The sequence below is a fragment of the Podarcis cretensis genome, assembly GCF_951804945.1.
Source record: "Podarcis cretensis genome assembly, chromosome: 2".
Taxonomy (NCBI): domain Eukaryota; kingdom Metazoa; phylum Chordata; class Lepidosauria; order Squamata; family Lacertidae; genus Podarcis; species Podarcis cretensis.
In genome coordinates, this window is record NC_137171.1 from 100281468 (window position 1) to 100300353 (window position 18886).

General features: G+C 43.6%; 1 protein-coding gene across 1 annotated transcript in view; it reads left to right on the forward strand.

The window, feature by feature from the left end:
• SUCLG2 (succinate-CoA ligase GDP-forming subunit beta) overlaps positions 1-18886 on the forward strand; it is a 222802-nt gene that overhangs the window by 134819 nt on the left and 69097 nt on the right. The window contains exons 7-9 of the mRNA XM_079963723.1: positions 2893-2989; positions 8558-8719; positions 13516-13658. Coding sequence (XP_079819849.1) covers positions 2893-2989; positions 8558-8719; positions 13516-13658 — 402 coding nt within the window. The remainder of the gene's footprint in view (positions 1-2892; positions 2990-8557; positions 8720-13515; positions 13659-18886) is intronic.

Consider the following 18886-nt stretch of genomic DNA (forward strand, 5'->3'; position numbering starts at 1 on the left):
TCTGGGTTGTAGGCCAGAATATTGAAGGTGAAGTTGTTCCAATGCCATTTGAGTATGCCTAGTCTTTTTTGGAAATGTAGGCAGTCTGAATAGGAAGCAACCTGTACTTCTTCACAGCCATGCAGATGCACCTATTGTCACCTTTCCTTTGCACCTGGTCACATTATGTTTGAATTTTTAAGGCTTGCAAACATGTCCTGTCTAGCTACAGGATCCAAACACTCTGTTGCATCTGCCCGCCTTATTTGCATGTGTCTAGTTATAGATGAGTGATGGAAGCCATCTAACTAATGCTCAGAGATCCAGCTCTAGTTTCTCGTCACCATAGTGCCTTAGGAAAGGTAAGAAAGCCAAGGTAGAGCTTGCCAAAGTACAAGTCAATTATTTCAGTCATCTGTGGCAAGAGTCTCCCAATTTCTGCTTCCATCCCCTTTTTTCGGGTTTTTGTTCTTCTAGGAGATGTTTGATAGTATCCTTTGGTTCAATGAGAGAGAGAAAGAGGGAGATAATCAATTGCTGTTGAGTGAGGACTGTATCAGTCCAACTTCTTGTTGTGGAAGTTTATCTTTTGATTTTGATTTTTTTTTTTAATTAAAAAAATGAACAAACTTAGTGATTTGCATATTGTATCCTCCTGGAGCTTTTCAGAATGCATAAAGCAAAACAGAAGTTAAGTTCTCACTTCAGAGATTGCAAGGTAAACCAATGGTTTCAGAACTTTTTGGGGCCACTGCCTCCTTGGTTCCATAAACTCATCCCCAGTGCCCCTTACCCTACCCTACAAAAAGCACTATTCAGAATGGTGGTTCGCACAACCCGCTAAGGAAGGTGATAACACAATAAAATTCAAAATGGTAAGAAGTAATTGCACAGTTATTCAAAATCCATCAAGCAAAAACTATTTAGCTTAATTCAACAAAAGAGATGGACCTGATCCAGGGATAGCAGCTTTTCATATTCTGATAAGTCATTTATACTTCCGGAGCCCCCTCTCCTACAACCTCTTGCCTCTTAGCTCCCTCCTAGGTAATTCCACTGTCTCCCAACAGGGTGGTACCAGCTACTTTGGGAACCACTGGTCTGAACTTCGACAGGGAAGGGGACAGCAGAGGGAGCACAAAATCAAGGACAGCAGGAGAAGAAGAATGCACAAATACAATAATAAGCGTTTAGGCCATTTAAGTAGGGGGCAAGGATTAAGGGGTTCTAGTTGAGCAGGTTCTTCACAGCGAAGACCAGGAGCGATGAGCATGTATTGCTGAATGGCAGTGTTCTCATCAGTCCTATTCCCCCTTCCAGCACACAGCCACAGGAGATCCTGTGGTATCCTCTAGGTCAGTGTTCCCCAACCTTGGGCCTCCAGCTGTTTTTGGACTACAACTCCCATCATCCCTCGCTAACAAGACCAGTGGTCAAGGATGATGGGAATTGTAGTCCAAAAACAGCTGGAGGCCCAAGGTTGGGGAACACTGCTCTAGCTCACGCATGTGAAATAATACTGAATCAGCAACACAAAACATGCCCTAGAATCTTCTAATATGCATGGGAGTTCCTGAGCAGGGAAGGGACTGTGCAAGGGTTTTTCCTGAAAGCAGAAAGTTTGAGGATCACTGGAGTCCCCGGATCACTTACTCTAAGAACAAGGAACTTGTGGTTCTCCAAATGTTGTTGGACTACAGCTACCATCAGCCCTGACAATTGGACACGTTGCCTGGGGATTATGGGAGCTGAATAGCATGTGGAAGTTCCACATCCCTGAGTTAAAGTATTTGAAAATACCATGGTACCTCGGGTTACTCACGCTTCAGATTACAGACTCCACTAACCCAGAAACAGTACCTCGGGTTAAGAACTTTGCTTCAGGATGAGAACAGAAATTGTGCGGTGGCAGCAGCAGCGGGAGGCCCCATTAGCTAAAGTGGTGCTTCAGGTTAAGAACAGTTTCAGGTTAAGAACGGACCTCCGGAACGAATTAAGTTCATAACCACAGGTACCACTGTATTAGGATATGATGATGGGGTGGGGAGATATTGGAGAATAAAGGACTCCTTATCGTCCCCAGAGAACAAAATTTGGGGACAAACAGTTGAGTTGGCCTCCTGTAATATAGTTATCAAAGTAGAAGACTGAATGAATTGTAGTTCATGGCAAGGAAGGTTGCGGGCGATTATAAAAGGCTCAGCAGATCATGAAGTTAATGCCATTTCTAAATAGTGGCCTTCCTGTTTGCTTTTTTACAATTACATTTAAGGAATATGCAGCAGTTATTTAGTTAGTTCTGATCATGTGTCAATGCTGCTTACAAGAAAACAGATAAGAGCTGAGTTTAGAGAGCAAAGAAGCCAATTTTTCAACCATTGTTTCTTCAGTCAGAGTTGCATTTTGATGCCGGAAGGGAGGGTTTATACATTTTCCAAACAAATTCAGCAACTAATCTGCATTTGTCAGCTGCATATTGCTTCACAGTTTCTGAATTTAGTCTCATTAAGGTAATCACTTTAACTTCAATATCAGCATAATGTATTCATTATCAACTCTCAAACTTGGTTCATTGTGCTTAAATTAAGTTTGTTTGAATTAATGACACTGCTCTCTCTTTTTTAACTACAAAGTTCTATTTAGTGCACTGCGAAGAGTGAGCCTCTGTAATGTTTGACGTTTCAAATCAGCATTCCATTTCCTCCTGGCTAAAATAATCGGCCACTGATTTAAAAGCAATAGATAGCATTAGTGTTTCATAAAGGAAGGTTATTATGTCATTAACTTTTTGTAGCTGCTTTTACACTGATGCAGAAAATACAAACATCTTTAGCATCTTAATTCAGGATAATTCTCTGCCTGCCTCCGCTGGTTTACTTTTGTGTAATTATGCACCACTTTTTTCAACTTTAGGCTGCTGATCAAATTAAGAAGCTGTACAACCTTTTCCTGAAAATTGATGCCACTCAAGTTGAAGTGAATCCCTTTGGCGAAACTCCAGAAGGACAAGGTACGAAAGAGAAAAAGAAAGATTTTAAAAAGCACCTTGATCTAGCAGAGAAATAGGAATTTCTAGATGAACTCACATGCATGGGAGTTCTATACTACACCCTTGTGCCAACATAAGCTCCCTAATTTTCTAAGAAAATGTGCCATGGGCACACCGTCTGCCTCTTTTTCACCATTGTCACATTCAAAATCCCCACCTCCTTTCCAAGGTTTGACTGTGATGTGTGATTCTGCGCTCATCAGTGCTAAACTCTTGTCCTGTTTGCATGTTTCCTTGCATGAGCAAGTCCTGACTCCTGCCCAAAACACGACGACAGGGGCTCTTACAGAGACCTTCATTCACATAAGTAATGATACAGGCTCAGCAGCCAAATTGGCAGTAGGTGTCAGAACTTCAGGAGCCAGGCAAAGAAGTTCGGAACTGAGCAGGAGCAACCAAGATGTCCCAACCAATTTTCACACCCCTCCCACCAAGCTTTTAAAGGCCAGGTCCGGTGTGCTTGTTTGCATGGCTCTCTTGCCCTGCAAGACTGCTGTGGTTATAAATGCACACTCTTCCCATCTATGGAGAGTGGCACCTGGTCCTTGACAACAATGCTGCATCCTTCCCTATGGTTTTCCCAGTAGTGATGTAGGGAAGTGTGAGCTGGACCATAAAGAAGGTTGATCGCTGAAGAACTGATGCTTTTGAATTATGGTGCTGGAGGAGACTCTTGAGAGTCCCCTGGACTGCAAGAAGATCAAACCTCTCCATTCTTAAGGAAATCAACCCTGAGTGCTCACTGGAAGGACAGATCCTGAAGCTGAGGCTCCAATACTTTGGCCATCTCATGAGAAGAGAAGACTCCCTGGAAAAGACCCTGATGTTGGGAAAGATGGAGGGCACAAGGAGAAGGGCACGACAGAGGACGAGATGGTTGGACAGTGTTCTTGAAGCTACCAGCATGAGTTTGACCAAACTGCAGGAGGCAGTGGAAGACAGGAGTGCCTGGCGTGCTCTGGTCCATGGGGTCACGAAGAGTCGGACACGACTAAACAACAACAGCCTCTGCCGCCTCCAGCTCAAATGAAGCTCTACGCTCCATGGGAGAGGCGAAAGGGAGAGAGCCTCCATCCTTGGTTACCACAAAACCCCACTACCACCCAGAGTTCTGCTTCTGCTTCATGAGTATGGGCATGCCCGATCCTGACAGGACCACTGGGATTGTGAAATTGAGAGGGGGACCAGAAGCACCTCCCTGCTCCTCTTGCTCCATGTGAGCACCCTAAATGCAGGCACACTCGTGGCTAGGGCAGTGGCTAATTCTAAACAGAATCACCTTCATAGCCATAGCTTGAAACTCACTTTAGGCCTGCGCCTCATCTGGCTAACATGGCATTGAGTTAAAGGCCAATTAGACTCTCAACAGGATCTTTATCTCCCTTAACAGATGTTTATTTATGGGAGGCTTATATACACAACTCTTCTCGTAACAGCTTCCAGCATAGTTACTGTCATATTTCAAGCAGCCGAAATTTCATTTTCCATGGATTTTCCGCCCTATTGTTGCTTTACTTGATTATTTTCCCCATTTCTGATACAATATGTGAGTGAAACTTATAATGATTCATTTGTGTCATAAGGAATGTTCAGGGCTGAGCAACAATGCAAAAATGCAGTAGTTTCTTTCTTTCTTGGCAGACAGACAGTATCCCAAGTCGGTCCAAATCCCAAGAAATGTGTGGACTAGACTGAAGTATAAATACTGCAGTGCTTTTAGGGTGAACAATTTGTATCTAACAGATAACCCAGTAAGGAGAACTTGCCACATTAGTGAATAAAACAGAATGTTTTGAGTCTTAGAGCGAAAATCTCTGGTTACTTAATGGCTCTCTTAAAAGCCACAGATCTTCAATGATGCAGGAAAGATACATTTCCCTTTGCCTCAAGATTGTGTTCCTTTGGACACACAAAATGAAATATAGTAAAGTGACTTTAAAAAAAAAAAGAGAGCAAAACATCATAAAAATAATTCATTTATAGTAACACATGGCAATAATTCAGAGACTGAATTACAGTCATGATCAAGTGTGTGTTTGTTTTATGACCGTAACACACAATAGTCAAATTAAACTGAATTATTGGGCGAAATGATTAATGATCAGAATTTACAAATGTTGCCTCTGTGCAGGAGCTGCTGCTCTCCCCCTCGCCTCTAAAAAATTCCCTACGGCATTTTGAATAGATTGGTGGCCCCACGAACAGAACAGTAAAAGAAACCAGATTCAAAAAAAATTGGAAAAGAAAGATGTATTATTTGTAAATTATTGTATTACACTTTCTAGCTGGATTCTAGGTGTTTTGCGTTATACTAACTGCATGCAGATTAGGGCTGCAGCCACACAGCAGTTTATTCCATTTCCCTGATGTTTCCCTCACTGTTTATTTCTTCATTGTATTTGAGCTTACACGTAATGTAAAAGACACTTCCAGAAAACTAATGGAATATGGCACATGTTTAGCACTCGCTTCCATGTGACCTGATTCCAGAAAAAAAAATCCATTTCCCATTCCTTTCAATGGAAGCCGATGTAGTAGATAGTGGTGGGTTTATTGTACTGTATCCTGTGATCATGACCTCAATCCGGATACAGTAGTTTGCAATTGTTATGTAACATGTCACCAGGAACCTAGGATAGTGATCTTCGTTTACATTAGTTACAAGAAAGGAATTCCCGACTGAACATACGGGAAAACTTTCCGGCAGAAAGAGCTGTTCGACAGTGGAACAGTTTCCCTCGGGAGGTGGTGGACTCTCCTTCCTTGGAGGTTTCTAAGCAGAGGTTGGATGGCCATCTGTCATGGATGCTCTAGCTGAGATTCCTGCATTGCAAGGGGTTGGACACGATGACCCTTGGGTCCTTTCCACTTCTTCAATTCTATGATTTCAAGACTGATGACAGAAGCCCATATAAATATCCTGCATTAATATTGGGAATGGCTTTTTCGGCTGTGGCTCCGATCTGGTGGAACGCTCTGCCACAAGAGATTAGGGCCCTGCGGGACTTGACATCTTTCTGCAGGGCCTGCAAGACAGAGCTGTTCCGCCAAGCCTTTGGCCAGGGCACAGCCTTTGGCAATCTTCACAGAACTCTAGCCCAATGGTTGCCATCAATTTGATTTGAAGTAATTTTTTAATGAAATGATTTTAGAATGTTGTATTATTTTATTGTTGTTAGCCGCCCTGAGCCCAGCCTCGGCTGGGGAGGGCGGGATATAAATAAAATTTTATTATTATTATTATTATTATTATTATGTGTTTTGCATCCAGATTTATATCCACGTTCAATCTATGAGTGTGGTTATGAATAGAATTTGAATGTTCTGCTGCTTTGGAGCAAGTAGGCAATTTGTTTACCTCCTGTATAATAACACAAACACACCCTGCTTATGAAACCCTGGATTAAATTAATATCCTTTTTTCCATTGAAAAGAGATCAGTAGTCTTCAAAGAATGCAAAAATAACTGTTGGTGGAATAGGAGATCTTCACTTTAGGCCCCATATGCACTTTGTATTTAAGGCAGTATCATACCACTTAAAGCAATGGTCGCTTCCCCCAAAGACTCTTGGGAATTGTAGTTTTTTAAGAGTGCCAAGACATATTAAGAGACCCCTGTTCCCTTCACAGACCAACAGTTACCAGAGTTCCCTGAGAAGTGGTATTGACCATCAAGCTACTCTGGGAACTGCAACTCTGTAAGGGGAATAGGGGTCTCCTAACAGAATATTGGGGCAGGGGAGCCATGCCTATTTAAAGTGGTGTCATAAATGTGGCCACTGTCCACATGTATCCCCTCACCCCCTGGATTCTTTGGGCGAAGCCATAACCCTAACCCTGCTGCTTTAAATATATATTGCAGGTGGACCAGAGTATAAGCAGGTACATTCTAGAGTAGGTGAACAGGAACTGCAAAGAACTCTGCAAGTGTTGTTGCAGTTCATGCTTAAATCGGAGATTAAAATGTCTGTCCTAGATGGCCCCAAGGACTGCCAGCGTTCTCCTTGCCCCTTAGCATAAGCTGTTGAATTCACGCTTCTCTGACAGCTTCATGTCAATAGCAAAAGCAGTGGGAAAGCACTCCAAGAATAGAAGTGCCGGGGCTCTCTTTGATATTTGTTCAGAAGAAGAAAAAAGTGCATTTGTATAATCTATCATGTATGTAACAATATTCTTTTGACGGCAGAAAATGTTTTATAAATATTAATAGGTGGGCTTGTTTCCCTGCTGTTTTGCAATGTTGCTCTTGTTAATGGTGAAAGTTCTGCAGAAATGAGATTTCCATGGTGACGTTAGGAAGGTTTGCCAGGAGAGTCCTGCTAGCAGTGCAGGCATGGATCAGGGTTTCATATCTCGGTTAAGAGCAAACCCTGGTTAAGGTTGGAGCCGGAAGCGGGAAGGAGATGTTAGAATTCCTGCTCCATGATTGCAGTCATGGGATTGTTGTCATTCACATGACGGTATATATTTTGACTCCACAAAGTGGGAAGTGACGGAGACAGGATGTTTGTGTTACTGTGTTCCGTGAAGCGGGACTATTGTCCTTTGTTCTTTCTATTTGCTGTCTGATGCTAGAGAGAGAGAGAGCCATGTTGCAGTGCTCCGTGTGTGTTTATATGTAAATAAAGTAGATTAGCCAAAGTGCTGAGTTGCTGAGGTTTGTTACGCAAGCTGCAAAGACTGCGGATCCCTAAGTGTGCCGATGTCTGTTGGCATCGGTGGTGTTTGGGCTGAAGAAAGCTTTTGAAACTCCCGAGCGAAAGACCAGGAGGGAGAGAACATGCCAGTCAGGCATGTGTCTCTGCCAGGGCCCTACTCGAGTGTAGGACAAGCTCCTGACAGGAGAGTGCAGTCTCACCGCTCCTCATGTGTGTGATCTGCTTCCAAAATTGCACTTGTTTATATTTAGCTGCTTTTTTTTTGTTTGATTACTTCTGTTTGATTTTAGGTTGCATTTCCTCTTGTTTTCAGATCTGTTTGTTATTACATTTATACCCCACCTTTCCTCCAGGAAGCTCAAGGCATATGTGGCTCTCCCGCTCCCTAATTTATCCCCCTGTTTTTCTCTGACTGTGCAGGACATATTAAAACAATCGCTTAAAGGCTTTATTAACATAGTGCGTAAGAGCTACAGCTATTACAGATTTGTAATTAAACACATGCATTGTTACGTCGGTCTGTTGAGAAAATTTATGGGAGACTGCTCTGTTGAGCTTCCCTTTTCTGCCCTGACTTTCATTGTGTGTTTTCGCCACGCTGGCATTCCACATCTTAGTTTAAGACTCTTGACACCTGGTAGGCCTATGGCAAATTGAGTTTTGATGTCTGCTGTTCTAAGTCCCTGAGGCCTGCTTCTGTATAATTCTGTTGGGGGGCGGGGCGGGGAGTTACATTGATTTTGCAGAGATGAGGACTGTGCACTCTCGATACTGGAAAGTGTGGTGCTTAAAAATTATGCAACTCTATTTCACATTTGGAACTAACCACTCAATAGCTCTGATGTATTGATTTCATTTCCCTTTCATTTAGTTGTGTGCTTTGATGCCAAGATAAACTTTGATGACAATGCTGAGTTCAGGCAAAAAGAGATATTTGCCATGGATGACAAATCTGAGAATGAGCCAATAGAAAATGAAGCTGCCCATTATGACTTGAAGTACATAGGCCTGGATGGAAACATTGCCTGTTTCGGTAAGCAAAAATGTATTCATACAATACGTTTCTGTCTTCGATTCAAAGACCTTATGTGTTAAAAGATGGGGGGGGGGCGTATTTGGAAGCTGTGGGTGTTTCAAAACCAGCATGCAATAGGACATGGAGGTATGCAGTCCAATGAAAACCAGTCAACAATTCTGCCATGCATGCAGGTCTTAGAAGAAGAAGAAGAAGAAGAGTTTGGATTTGATATCCCGCCTTTCACTCCCTTTAAGGAGTCTCAAAGTGGCTAACAATCTCCTTTCCCTTCCTCCCCCACAACAAACACTCTGTGAGGTGAGTGGGGCTGAGAGACTTCAAAGAAGTGTGACTGGCCCAAGGTCACCCAGCAGCTGCATGTGGAGGAGCGAAGACGTGAACCCAGTTCACCAGATTACGAGACTACCGCTCTTAACCACTACACCACACTGGCTCATGACTAAAGTTGTCTTTTGGATTCCCAGCCATGTGTTTGACATAACCATTAACAACCATGGAGGCTGCGTTCAAATAATCATATCTCAGCTTAATGAGCCAAGGTATGAATGAGCCTGACGGCTGCATCTACATCCCATTTGCACAAGGTCCTGAACAAAATAGAAAGTTTGCAGTAAACTTGGCTTTCCCAGGAAACTATGGTTAACAGCTTCAGATATTGAAGTTAATATCTTGGCTTGTTCTGAAGCTGTTAACCCCAGTCTCCCAGGTTGGACGAAACAGGAAACTATAGTTAACTGAAGACTTCCTGGTTTGTTTGCCAGCTCAAAGGTTGAAATCAAAGGCTCATTCATAGATTGGCTAATTAAGCTGCAATATGATCATCCAAACACGGCCACTTAGTAACATTAAAAATGTGCGGCAGAGCTGTTCTTCACATTTAAGCTGCATGCAGTCATTATTCTTGGCATATGCGTGCTCTGTGAACATCAAAGATGCCAAATGATGGCGGGTGGGTGTTTTACTTACTCCACAACTGTGTTACTGGAATTGTCAGCCATGTATCCAAAAAGTTGTCAACATTTGAATAGAAATGAATTCTAAATAACGGAAGGAAAAGTAATTGCTGCCCCAAGGAATCTGGGCAGAATGTTTCGACTGCATACCCAGAACTATCATTTGAATTTAGAATCAGTGTTTTCTGTATTGCTTCCTGTATGGAAAACCATCAAAGAAAATGTGCTACAGACAATGAATGGGGCCTTTTTAAGGGTTCATGCTCTTCTGCACATGATAGACCTATCCACTGAAGCAAGTCATTATGTTCTGGTGGACGCCAGTCCAGGCTCCCTACCCACCACCCAGGCAAGATTTTAGAACAGTTGAGACCTCAACTAGATGTCACTCAAGCAATCCCTGATCAGAGTCTTTCACTTTTTTAAAACATTGAAATAGCCATATGGGACTATTAATGGATCAGCGAATGGGGAGTGGACTTTAGCTGGTTCCTCCCATGAATTTTCCCCAGTCTAAATTGCCTCTCTCCCGAAGCTGCTATTAGCAATTTGGGGGTGGGGGTAGATAAGTCTCTAGATCTGTAGTTCCCAATTGGTGGTCTGTTGACCCAGGGGGTCCGTGGCGCCATTTCCGTAAAAAAAAGCTACCTCTGAAGGAGCATCTCCACCCCCATCGTTCTACCCAGACACTGAGGTCCAGCGCCGAGGGCCTTCTGGTGGTTCCATCACTGCAAGAAGCCAAGTTACAGGGAACCAGGCAGAGGGCCTTCTCGGTAGTGGCACCCGCCCTGTGGAACACTCTCCCACCAGATGTCAAAGAGAACAACAACTACCAGACTTTTAGAAGACATCTGAAGGCAGCCCTGTTTGGGGAAGCTTTTGATGTTTGATGCATTGCTGTGTTTTGGTATTTTGTTGGAGGCCGCCCAGGGTGCCTGGGGAGGCCCAGCCAGATGGGCAGGGTATGTATGTATGTATGTATAAATAAATAAATGGGAACCACTGCTCTAGATCAGGGGTCTGCAAGGTTTACCTTTGGGCCAGTTCACTCCCATGGAGATTGCTCCGTGGGCTGGATTGCGAATGCGCAGACACGGTTTCCGGCGCTGCGGGGGCTTGGTCCAGGAGCGGGTCGTGGGCCGTTTAAACGACCCACCGTGGGCCGCTTGTGGCCCATGGGCTGCAGGTTGCTGACCCCTGCTCGAGATCATATTAGAAGCCCCAGTGCATCTGCTTTGTTACTAAACAACAAAAGGATCACAGATCTCAGGTATGTCATGCCTACAACCATACCATACATTTAAAGCACATAGCTTCCCTCAAAGAATGTTGCGAATGGTAGTCCTGTGAGGAGTGAACTACAGTTCCCAGGATTATTTGTGGGTAGCTTTATTCTTCAAATGAATGGTGTGGATGTGACCCATGCCTGGATTGGCTCTTAGTGAGAAGCATGGGACTATTTTTGAGAGGGCGAGGGGAAGATTTTCTTGTACACACAGAATCTTCCTACCCAAACCTTTGCCTTTGGATTATTGTCTCTTGTTTCCTTACAATTCTTGTTCACTTTTCTTTTTAAAAAGTTTGATTAGGTTATATATAATAATGATGATGATTTATTATCTATACCCCACCCATCTGGCTGGGTTTCCCCAGCCACTCTGGGCGGCTCCCAACGGAATATTAAAAACACAATACAGCATTAAACATTAAAAACTTCCCTAAACAGGGCTGCCTTCAGATTTCTTTTAAAAGTAAGATAGTTGCTTATTTACTTGACATCTGATGGGAGGGCGTTCCACAGGGCAGGCGCCACTACCGAGAAGGCCCTCTGCCTGGTTTCAGTGTAAGTTAACATTATACTTTGGTTCCCCAGCATTTTAAAAGCCTAACCTGATAAACAGATTGTACATGCGTGACCATGTAAATTTGGGATCCTGTATTGTTTGAAAAATGTTTCAGTGAATGGAAATAAAAGATTAAATTATTTATCTGGACCACTTATATTTAAGCAAAAACTCTTAAGTGCTTTACAACATAACTTAAAACATCTGAAATAAACAGGAGATACAAAAAAAGAAAAAAACAACCCAGGGAATTTTTACGTTCTGCAAAACACTATTAACAACTAGAGCATCATTTTTAGTATCAAAATAAATATTACACATAAAAATCAGTTTCAGATATACAAGGAAAATTCATAATAAAAATGGAAATAAGAGCTGAACCAGTCTATATTTGACATAAACATTTAATTTACCCTTTTTTTTAAGCCTTCATGGGAATTTTAAAAAAAATGTAGAGAAGTAGCTTTTTGCTCCTCACAGTTTATGGCATGTAAATTCCTCTCCATGCTTAACTGTGAGATTCAGAGATTGTGGTAGAACAAATTTGTAGCTTTGGTACTGAGGTCTTAATCTAACTGGAATTAACATTTTAAAAAGGATTTGTAGCTCATTAAACCAATAGCACCATCAAATTATATGCCTGAAACATCCCATCCGGATTGTAGGCTCCTGTTCAAGGAATTTTTTAAAAATAAAAGCTTACTTTGTAGAGAAGCAATCAATTTAACGTGCCAAAGCATTTTCTTCTCTCTTACCCAGATGAGTTAAAGTATTTGCAACACAGGCAACATTTAACATAGCAGAGGTGTCAACCATTAAAAAAAAGAGGATAAAATCTAAAGCATTGTCATCAAAAGAATATCCAGTGGGAGTTTGGTTAAAAGGAGAACTGAGTTTTTAAATATTTTCCAACAGGATGTTAGCTTTATGCCAAGGTTAATGAAATTAGACATGGCCCATAAAACTGCCAGGGGAATTAAGGGATCAGTGGTAAGTGAAGGAGACATTTTGTGGGGTTTCTGCTGGTTTCAGAATATGGTTTTTGCTCCTAATTCCCTGGGAAAGTATATGCAAGTTCAGAACATAAAACTGTGAAAACATCATTGTATTATGCACAATTAAAATTATGCCTCATTTATTAAGTACTAATCAATTAAAATTACCCTATGAATGGGAATAATTTAGCCTGCAAGTCACATGCAGTCCCCAAGCAAGCTTTGCTCTATGTTTTCTTCCCAGCATCTGTCAGGGCTCCTCTCATTTTCTATACAAAACCAGTGGGGAGCCTGCAACAGAACATTGCAGTATATTTCCCGACTCTAAAAGGGACTGTTCCTCTTCAGCCAGCCTGGAACAGGAACCTTGTGCCACTGTTTCAGACTTCTTTAGCACCCCATTTTCCCCACCCCGCCATACTATTTTGGGCCTTGAACCTAGTAGGGCAGCTAGAGTTGAACCATGAGGCCAAAGTCCAGGACTCTGCAAATCACCGCTTAGAGAACGGCAATTGGAGAGTCAACAGCAAACAGGCCCAATGGTGTCAGCTGGGTCTATTTGGGCTCTCACTGGTATATATGGCAATTGCAGCAGAGAGCAGGAAGTTGCTGTATGGCCTTTCTTTCTGACACACACACACACACACACACACACACACACACAAACCCCAATAGTGAAACATGTCTTAGTCCATTTAGTTCTGCATAATCACTGGGGAGAAATGAATCAATAAATAGTAGCCTAAGAATGCCAGACACCAAATATTGCTGATGTCTTCTTTGTATCCATGTGCATTAAACCTGAAAGTCCATCTCTTTTACACTGTTCCCTGCTCTCTCTCTCTCTCTCTCTCTTTATTGTATTATTAGTTACAGCGTTTTCCTACCACTCTTAAACTGTAACTTCTCTGGGTAGTGGTAGTGGCACTTTCTAAACGACATCCCTACGAGTCTGCATTTCGCCATTTTAAAATGCACAACTCTGATTCTCTTAATTGCAGTCAATGGCGCTGGGCTTGCTATGGCAACGTGCGATATCATTTCCCTTAATGGCGGAAAGCCTGCCAACTTCCTGGATCTTGGTGGAGGCGTGAAAGAAGCACAAGTATATCAAGCATTCAAACTGCTCACTGCTGATCCCAAGGTAAAGCCTGTTGACTCTGCACAGACGCTTTCTCGATACACTCGTATGTTTGTCTTCATAAAGCCAAAAAGTGTGCACTGAGTAGCATCGAATGCAGCAACTCTCTGAAGTTGTGACAGTTTGAGACTCCTTGGCTCAATCCTGTTCAGCTACAAGAGGAGGGCCTTAATGGCTCAGTGGCAGTGCTCCAAAGTAGCAGAGCTCATGGAAGCACAGCTCCTGCACTGAGAGGAAATGCCATAGCTCTGTGGACTGGTAGCTTCACATGCACAAGGTCCCAGGCATCTCCCATTTGTGCATGCACAAAGTTATTCCCAGCCCTACTGATCTGTCTCAACACCCCTTTTGATTTCGGAGACATGCATCTGGCCCCAGGTTGTTATGTGTGCTTGGGCCGCTCACAACTACAGCTTCATCACGGGAGTGAGGTCACCACCTTCTGTAAACCTTCAGCTCAGGTTCACAGTCTAACACAAAATCTAGCTGTGATCCCGTTGTTCTGATTCCTTTGGAAGTAACACCAAGCACCTTTTCACCCAACCATGGTTTTATTCTTTTATCCTAAACCTCCACTGCTCTGCAGGATATCTTTTGAGAATAAAGGGCTAAGGAGTAAACCCTACATAAATCCAGAGTGGAGTCCCTAAGACAGTTGGAGGCCTCCTTCCGGCAACTCCTGATACTAAATGTATTGCTCTGTTTTCCTTTGGACCACATAAGCGAGGCTGGGAGCAGGGTCTTATCATCTGGGCAGCCCAGGATCTCCATACACACTGCCCAGGCTTGCACCCTGGGGAGGTCACTTCAGTGCTGCTAACGCTGTGGCTTGACTTCACCCCTGAAGGCACACTCCATGATCTTTTGAGGCAGATGAATCTTGATTGTACCACATTGTAAGCAAACCGTAATGAAGAAGTCGTGTCATAAAACTGAGCAGGCCTTTGGCCGTTTCAACCACAGCCATCGCATTTTGAAGCTGGCAAACTCAGTAAGTCTTATCTCCCAATGCCACACTTTTATGCATTACTAGTTGTGTGGGAGCCATTTCTGTGGGGCTGTCTCAGAAGGTGGTGGGCTCTCCTTCATTGGAGATTTTTAGCCAGTCGTTGGATGGCCATCTGTCAGGAATTTAGCTGCAATAACTGCATTTCAGGGAGTTGTACCAGATGAAACTTGGGGTCCCTTCCATTGAGTTCCTGCACCACTGCAATCCAATGAGCATCTGAATACAGAATATATGCAGACTGCTTTCACACTTGCTCACCATGCCAGTCATGTAATGCCATTTTATTGGGTAGCTTATGTGGATATTCTAATGGCGTGAAGGAGAGAAGCACAAGAGTCTTGGTGGGGAATATATGACTGCGGTATTTATAAATTTCCCAACAGCCTGGAATCACAGTGCAGTGAGAAGCAGTTCCATTGTTCTTAGATGAGTACACTGGTACCTTGGGTTACAGACGCTTCAGGTTACAGACACTTCAGGTTCCGCTAACCCAGAAATAGTACCTCGCGTTAAGAACTTTGCTTCAGGATGAGAACAAAAATCGCGTGGCGGCAGCAGGAGGCCTCATTAGCTAAAGTGGTACTTCAGGTTAAGAACAATTTCAGGTAAAGAACGGACCTCCGGAACAAATTAAGTTCTTAACCCAAGGTACCACTGTATGTCGAAGTTACCAGCATGAGTTTGACCAAACTGCGGAGGCAGTGGACGACAGGAGTGCCTGGCGTGCTCCAGTCCATGGGGTAACGAAGAGTCGGACACGACTAAATGACTAAACAAACAAACCACTGTATGTAAAAAGGGGCATGAACTGAGCCAGTTGGGCAGCAAAGACTAGCGTAATTACCTCTGCCTACATTTTTTTCCATATTCAGATTATTACTGCAGCAATGACTGGCATCGTGCCATGATTCAATGTGAGTGGCGCCAAAGAAACAACACCACAACTGGATTTTTGTACTTGTTGTTAATATCACTGTTCGCCAAACAACAGCTCGGTTGGTAGAACGTGAGGGTTGTGGGTTTGAGCCCCATGTTGGGCGAAACATTCCTCCACTGCAGGGGGTTGGACTAGATGGCCCTCGTGTCCCTTCCAGCTCTACAATTCTATAATTCTCATCTCAGAAACATCAAGTTTCAGTTCCTGGCTTTGCTGGAGACTTTCTGTGGCAAATGAATCAAAGGGCCTGGTGCATTTGATCATAGTGTCTATTCCATTCGGGGGGGTTTCTTTTTTCTTTTTAACCCGTCACAATTTTATTTAATAATTCTGATTTCCTTTCATCTGCTCCTTTTGTTTTTTTCTGTTTCATGTTATCTCTTTTAATTAATATTATCCACTTGGCTCTCTGATAGAAATGCTTCCTGTTCTGTAAGTTGGAGGGAATTTGGCCACCTCGAGCTTGCCTCTCTCCCTCGCTTGCCACGTTTGTTCTTTTTCACTCTTGCCATTTTTACTTTCTCGGTTCTTCCTCCAGCTTGCGTCCTGCTGCTTTTCAGAATATGCCTTTTTTACTTTTCACTTTCATTTTTATTTTTTGTATATAAAGCATCCCACTGGACAAGTTGGGCTTTTGCCATCCTTTGTAAAATAAGTGCCCTGCTAAGAGCGGTGTCTGCCCTTGGGCGCCTTGCTAATAGGAATGTCAGACCTTGACAGGTAGGTACAATTGGAGCCTGTGGCTTTGTCCACTGTAGATTTCAAATCAGACAGACATTATTGCCACCATCCTTTTTTAAAAAAAACAAAAAAAGGAAAAATATTAACCTCTTTGGCTTTGACTGTATGCCTCTGTATACCATTGCTTTGCTTCCTGAGTTGTTGTTTTTTAAAATATATATTAAATATATTCATGCTGCAGTTCCCTTTAAATCAGGCGCATCTGAGCTGCCTGTCCCTTTGGTTCTGCAGAGTGAGGCTTAACTGTTGCCCCTCATGTCACTGCTGTGGTTGTGCACACCAGAGAGATTACGTCACTTTTTCCTTTCCACAGCAAGTTATGAGGAATATTGCAGGCAGAGCCGAATTGGGATTTCCATCAATACATTGCAAGCGATCTGTCTCCTGTTCAATGCAGACATGCATCAGCTATGCATGGTTTAAGAAGAAGAATTACAGATTGCCTCTTATTCATAATCACCACTCCTATAGCATGGGGCAGTTTTTAAGGCACTGTATGAGCTGTTGGGACATAACATGCAAGAACGCTTTTTTTGCAAAGCCTTTCTAAAAATCCGCCTGCTCCACTTACATTTCCTCTTGTCTCTTCTGCACTGCTTCCCATTCATCTGTCTCAAATCACATTGTGTTTATGTTGCTGAAAAGAACTGTTTGGCCTTCCGCCGCTGGCCCTTTAAGACCGGGACAGACAGAAGAGTTTGGATTTGATATCCCGCTTTATCACTACCTGGAGGAGTCTCAAAGCGGCTAACATTCTCCTTTCCCTTCCTCCCCCACAACAAACACTCTGTGAGGTGAGTGAGGCTGAGAAATTTCAGAGAAATGTGACTAGCCCAAGGTCACCCAGCAGCTGCATGTGGAGGAGCGGGGACGCGAACCCAGTTCACCAGATTACAAGTCTGCTGCTCTTAACCACTACACCACACTGGCTGTCATGTCCTGGCATCAGGACATTCATTCTCTGAGATGTTGTAGCCTTGAGATGCTGTAGCCAAGCTACTCCTCAAATCCCTATACTATCTCAGATCCACCACAAGCTCCCTGTCCTTACCTTCAGAACCCTCCATGGACTTTCCCTCCCCTACTTCCTTTGCTCTTTTATCTCAATACATCCCTGTCTTCACTTTTCCAGCTCCACCAGCACCCAACACCTCCTTCTTCGTAGACCTCTGTGATGCCACCTCTTCCTGCTTTCAGATCCCTCCTCGAAGTCCACCTTTTCCATGAAACCTTTGGTACTATCCCTTAGTGCCTCTCATGCCCTTCAGTGACTCGGTGTGCAACTAAGCCTAAGTACATGTTACTGAAACAACTGCATGTTGCTTCCCCATTCAGCCTTGTCTCTACCAACCTCCCTCCTTCTGTTGTTTATCCTCTGTCAAATTCTAGATTGTAAGCTCTTCACAGCTGGGACCTGGACTCTTCCACTTTATAAAGCACACCCATGTACACTGAGGGTGCAGTAAAAACTATTTATTATTATTATTATTATTATTACTACAGTGGTACCTCAGGTTACAGACACTTCAAGTTACAGACTCTGCTAACCCGGAAATAGTACCTCAGGTTAAGAACTTTGCTTCAGGATGAGAACAGAAATTGTGCTCCGGCGGCACGGCAGCAGCAGGAGGCCCCATTAGCTAAAGTGGTGCTTCAGGTTAAGAACAGTTTCAGATTAAGAATGGACCTCCAGAATGAATTAAGTACTTAACTCGAGGTACCACCGTATTATTATATTTGCAGAGCCAGTGTGGTGTAGTGGTGAAGAGCGGTGGACTCGCGTCCCCGCTCCTCCACATGCAGCTGCTGGGTGATCTTGGGCCAGTCACACTTCTCTGAATTCTCTCAGCCTCACTCACCTCACAGAGTGCTTGTTGTGGGGAAGGGAAAGGAGATTGTTAGCTGCTTTGAGACTCCTTAGGGTAGTGATAAAGCGGGATATCAAATCCAAACTACTATTCTTCTTCTTCTTCTTCTTCTTCTTCTTCTTCTTCTTCTTCTTCTTCTTCTTCTTCTTCTTCCTTTCCCACCCCTAAAGGCAGCAGTGGACAGCACAGAGGGGTGTTGCTGCTCTGCTTGATGGCAGAATTGCTACGACTTAGTAGGATGGGGCAAGGGCGGGGTGAAGGCAAGATCAGAGCTGTGCAGTAGTGGGAGCACTCGATTGGCCCTGCCAGCATGCCTGCACAACCCCGATCTTGCCTCTCCCCCAAACCGTCCCAGTCCCCAGTGATGCTGCTGTCAGGAGGGCAGCAGCAGAGCACCATTCCAGCCACCAGTTGCTTCAGGGCAAGTCCTCTCCTCACCTTTAGTGCAGTGTCCAGATTACAAGAAGGGCAGGTGTGGGTGGGGAAGTTTACTTTTAATGACTTCCTTCGATGCTGTTTTTAGAAAGCCAGAGGGAGAGCATGGCTTGGCTAAACGTTCTTCACCACAATTGGAGCACTGATGCCACGCCTCTCTCATCCTTCCCCCTATCCTTCAAGGTTGAAGACGGGCTGCCATTAGACTTTCAGGCATTCCCTTCTGGGAAGTATTGTTGAC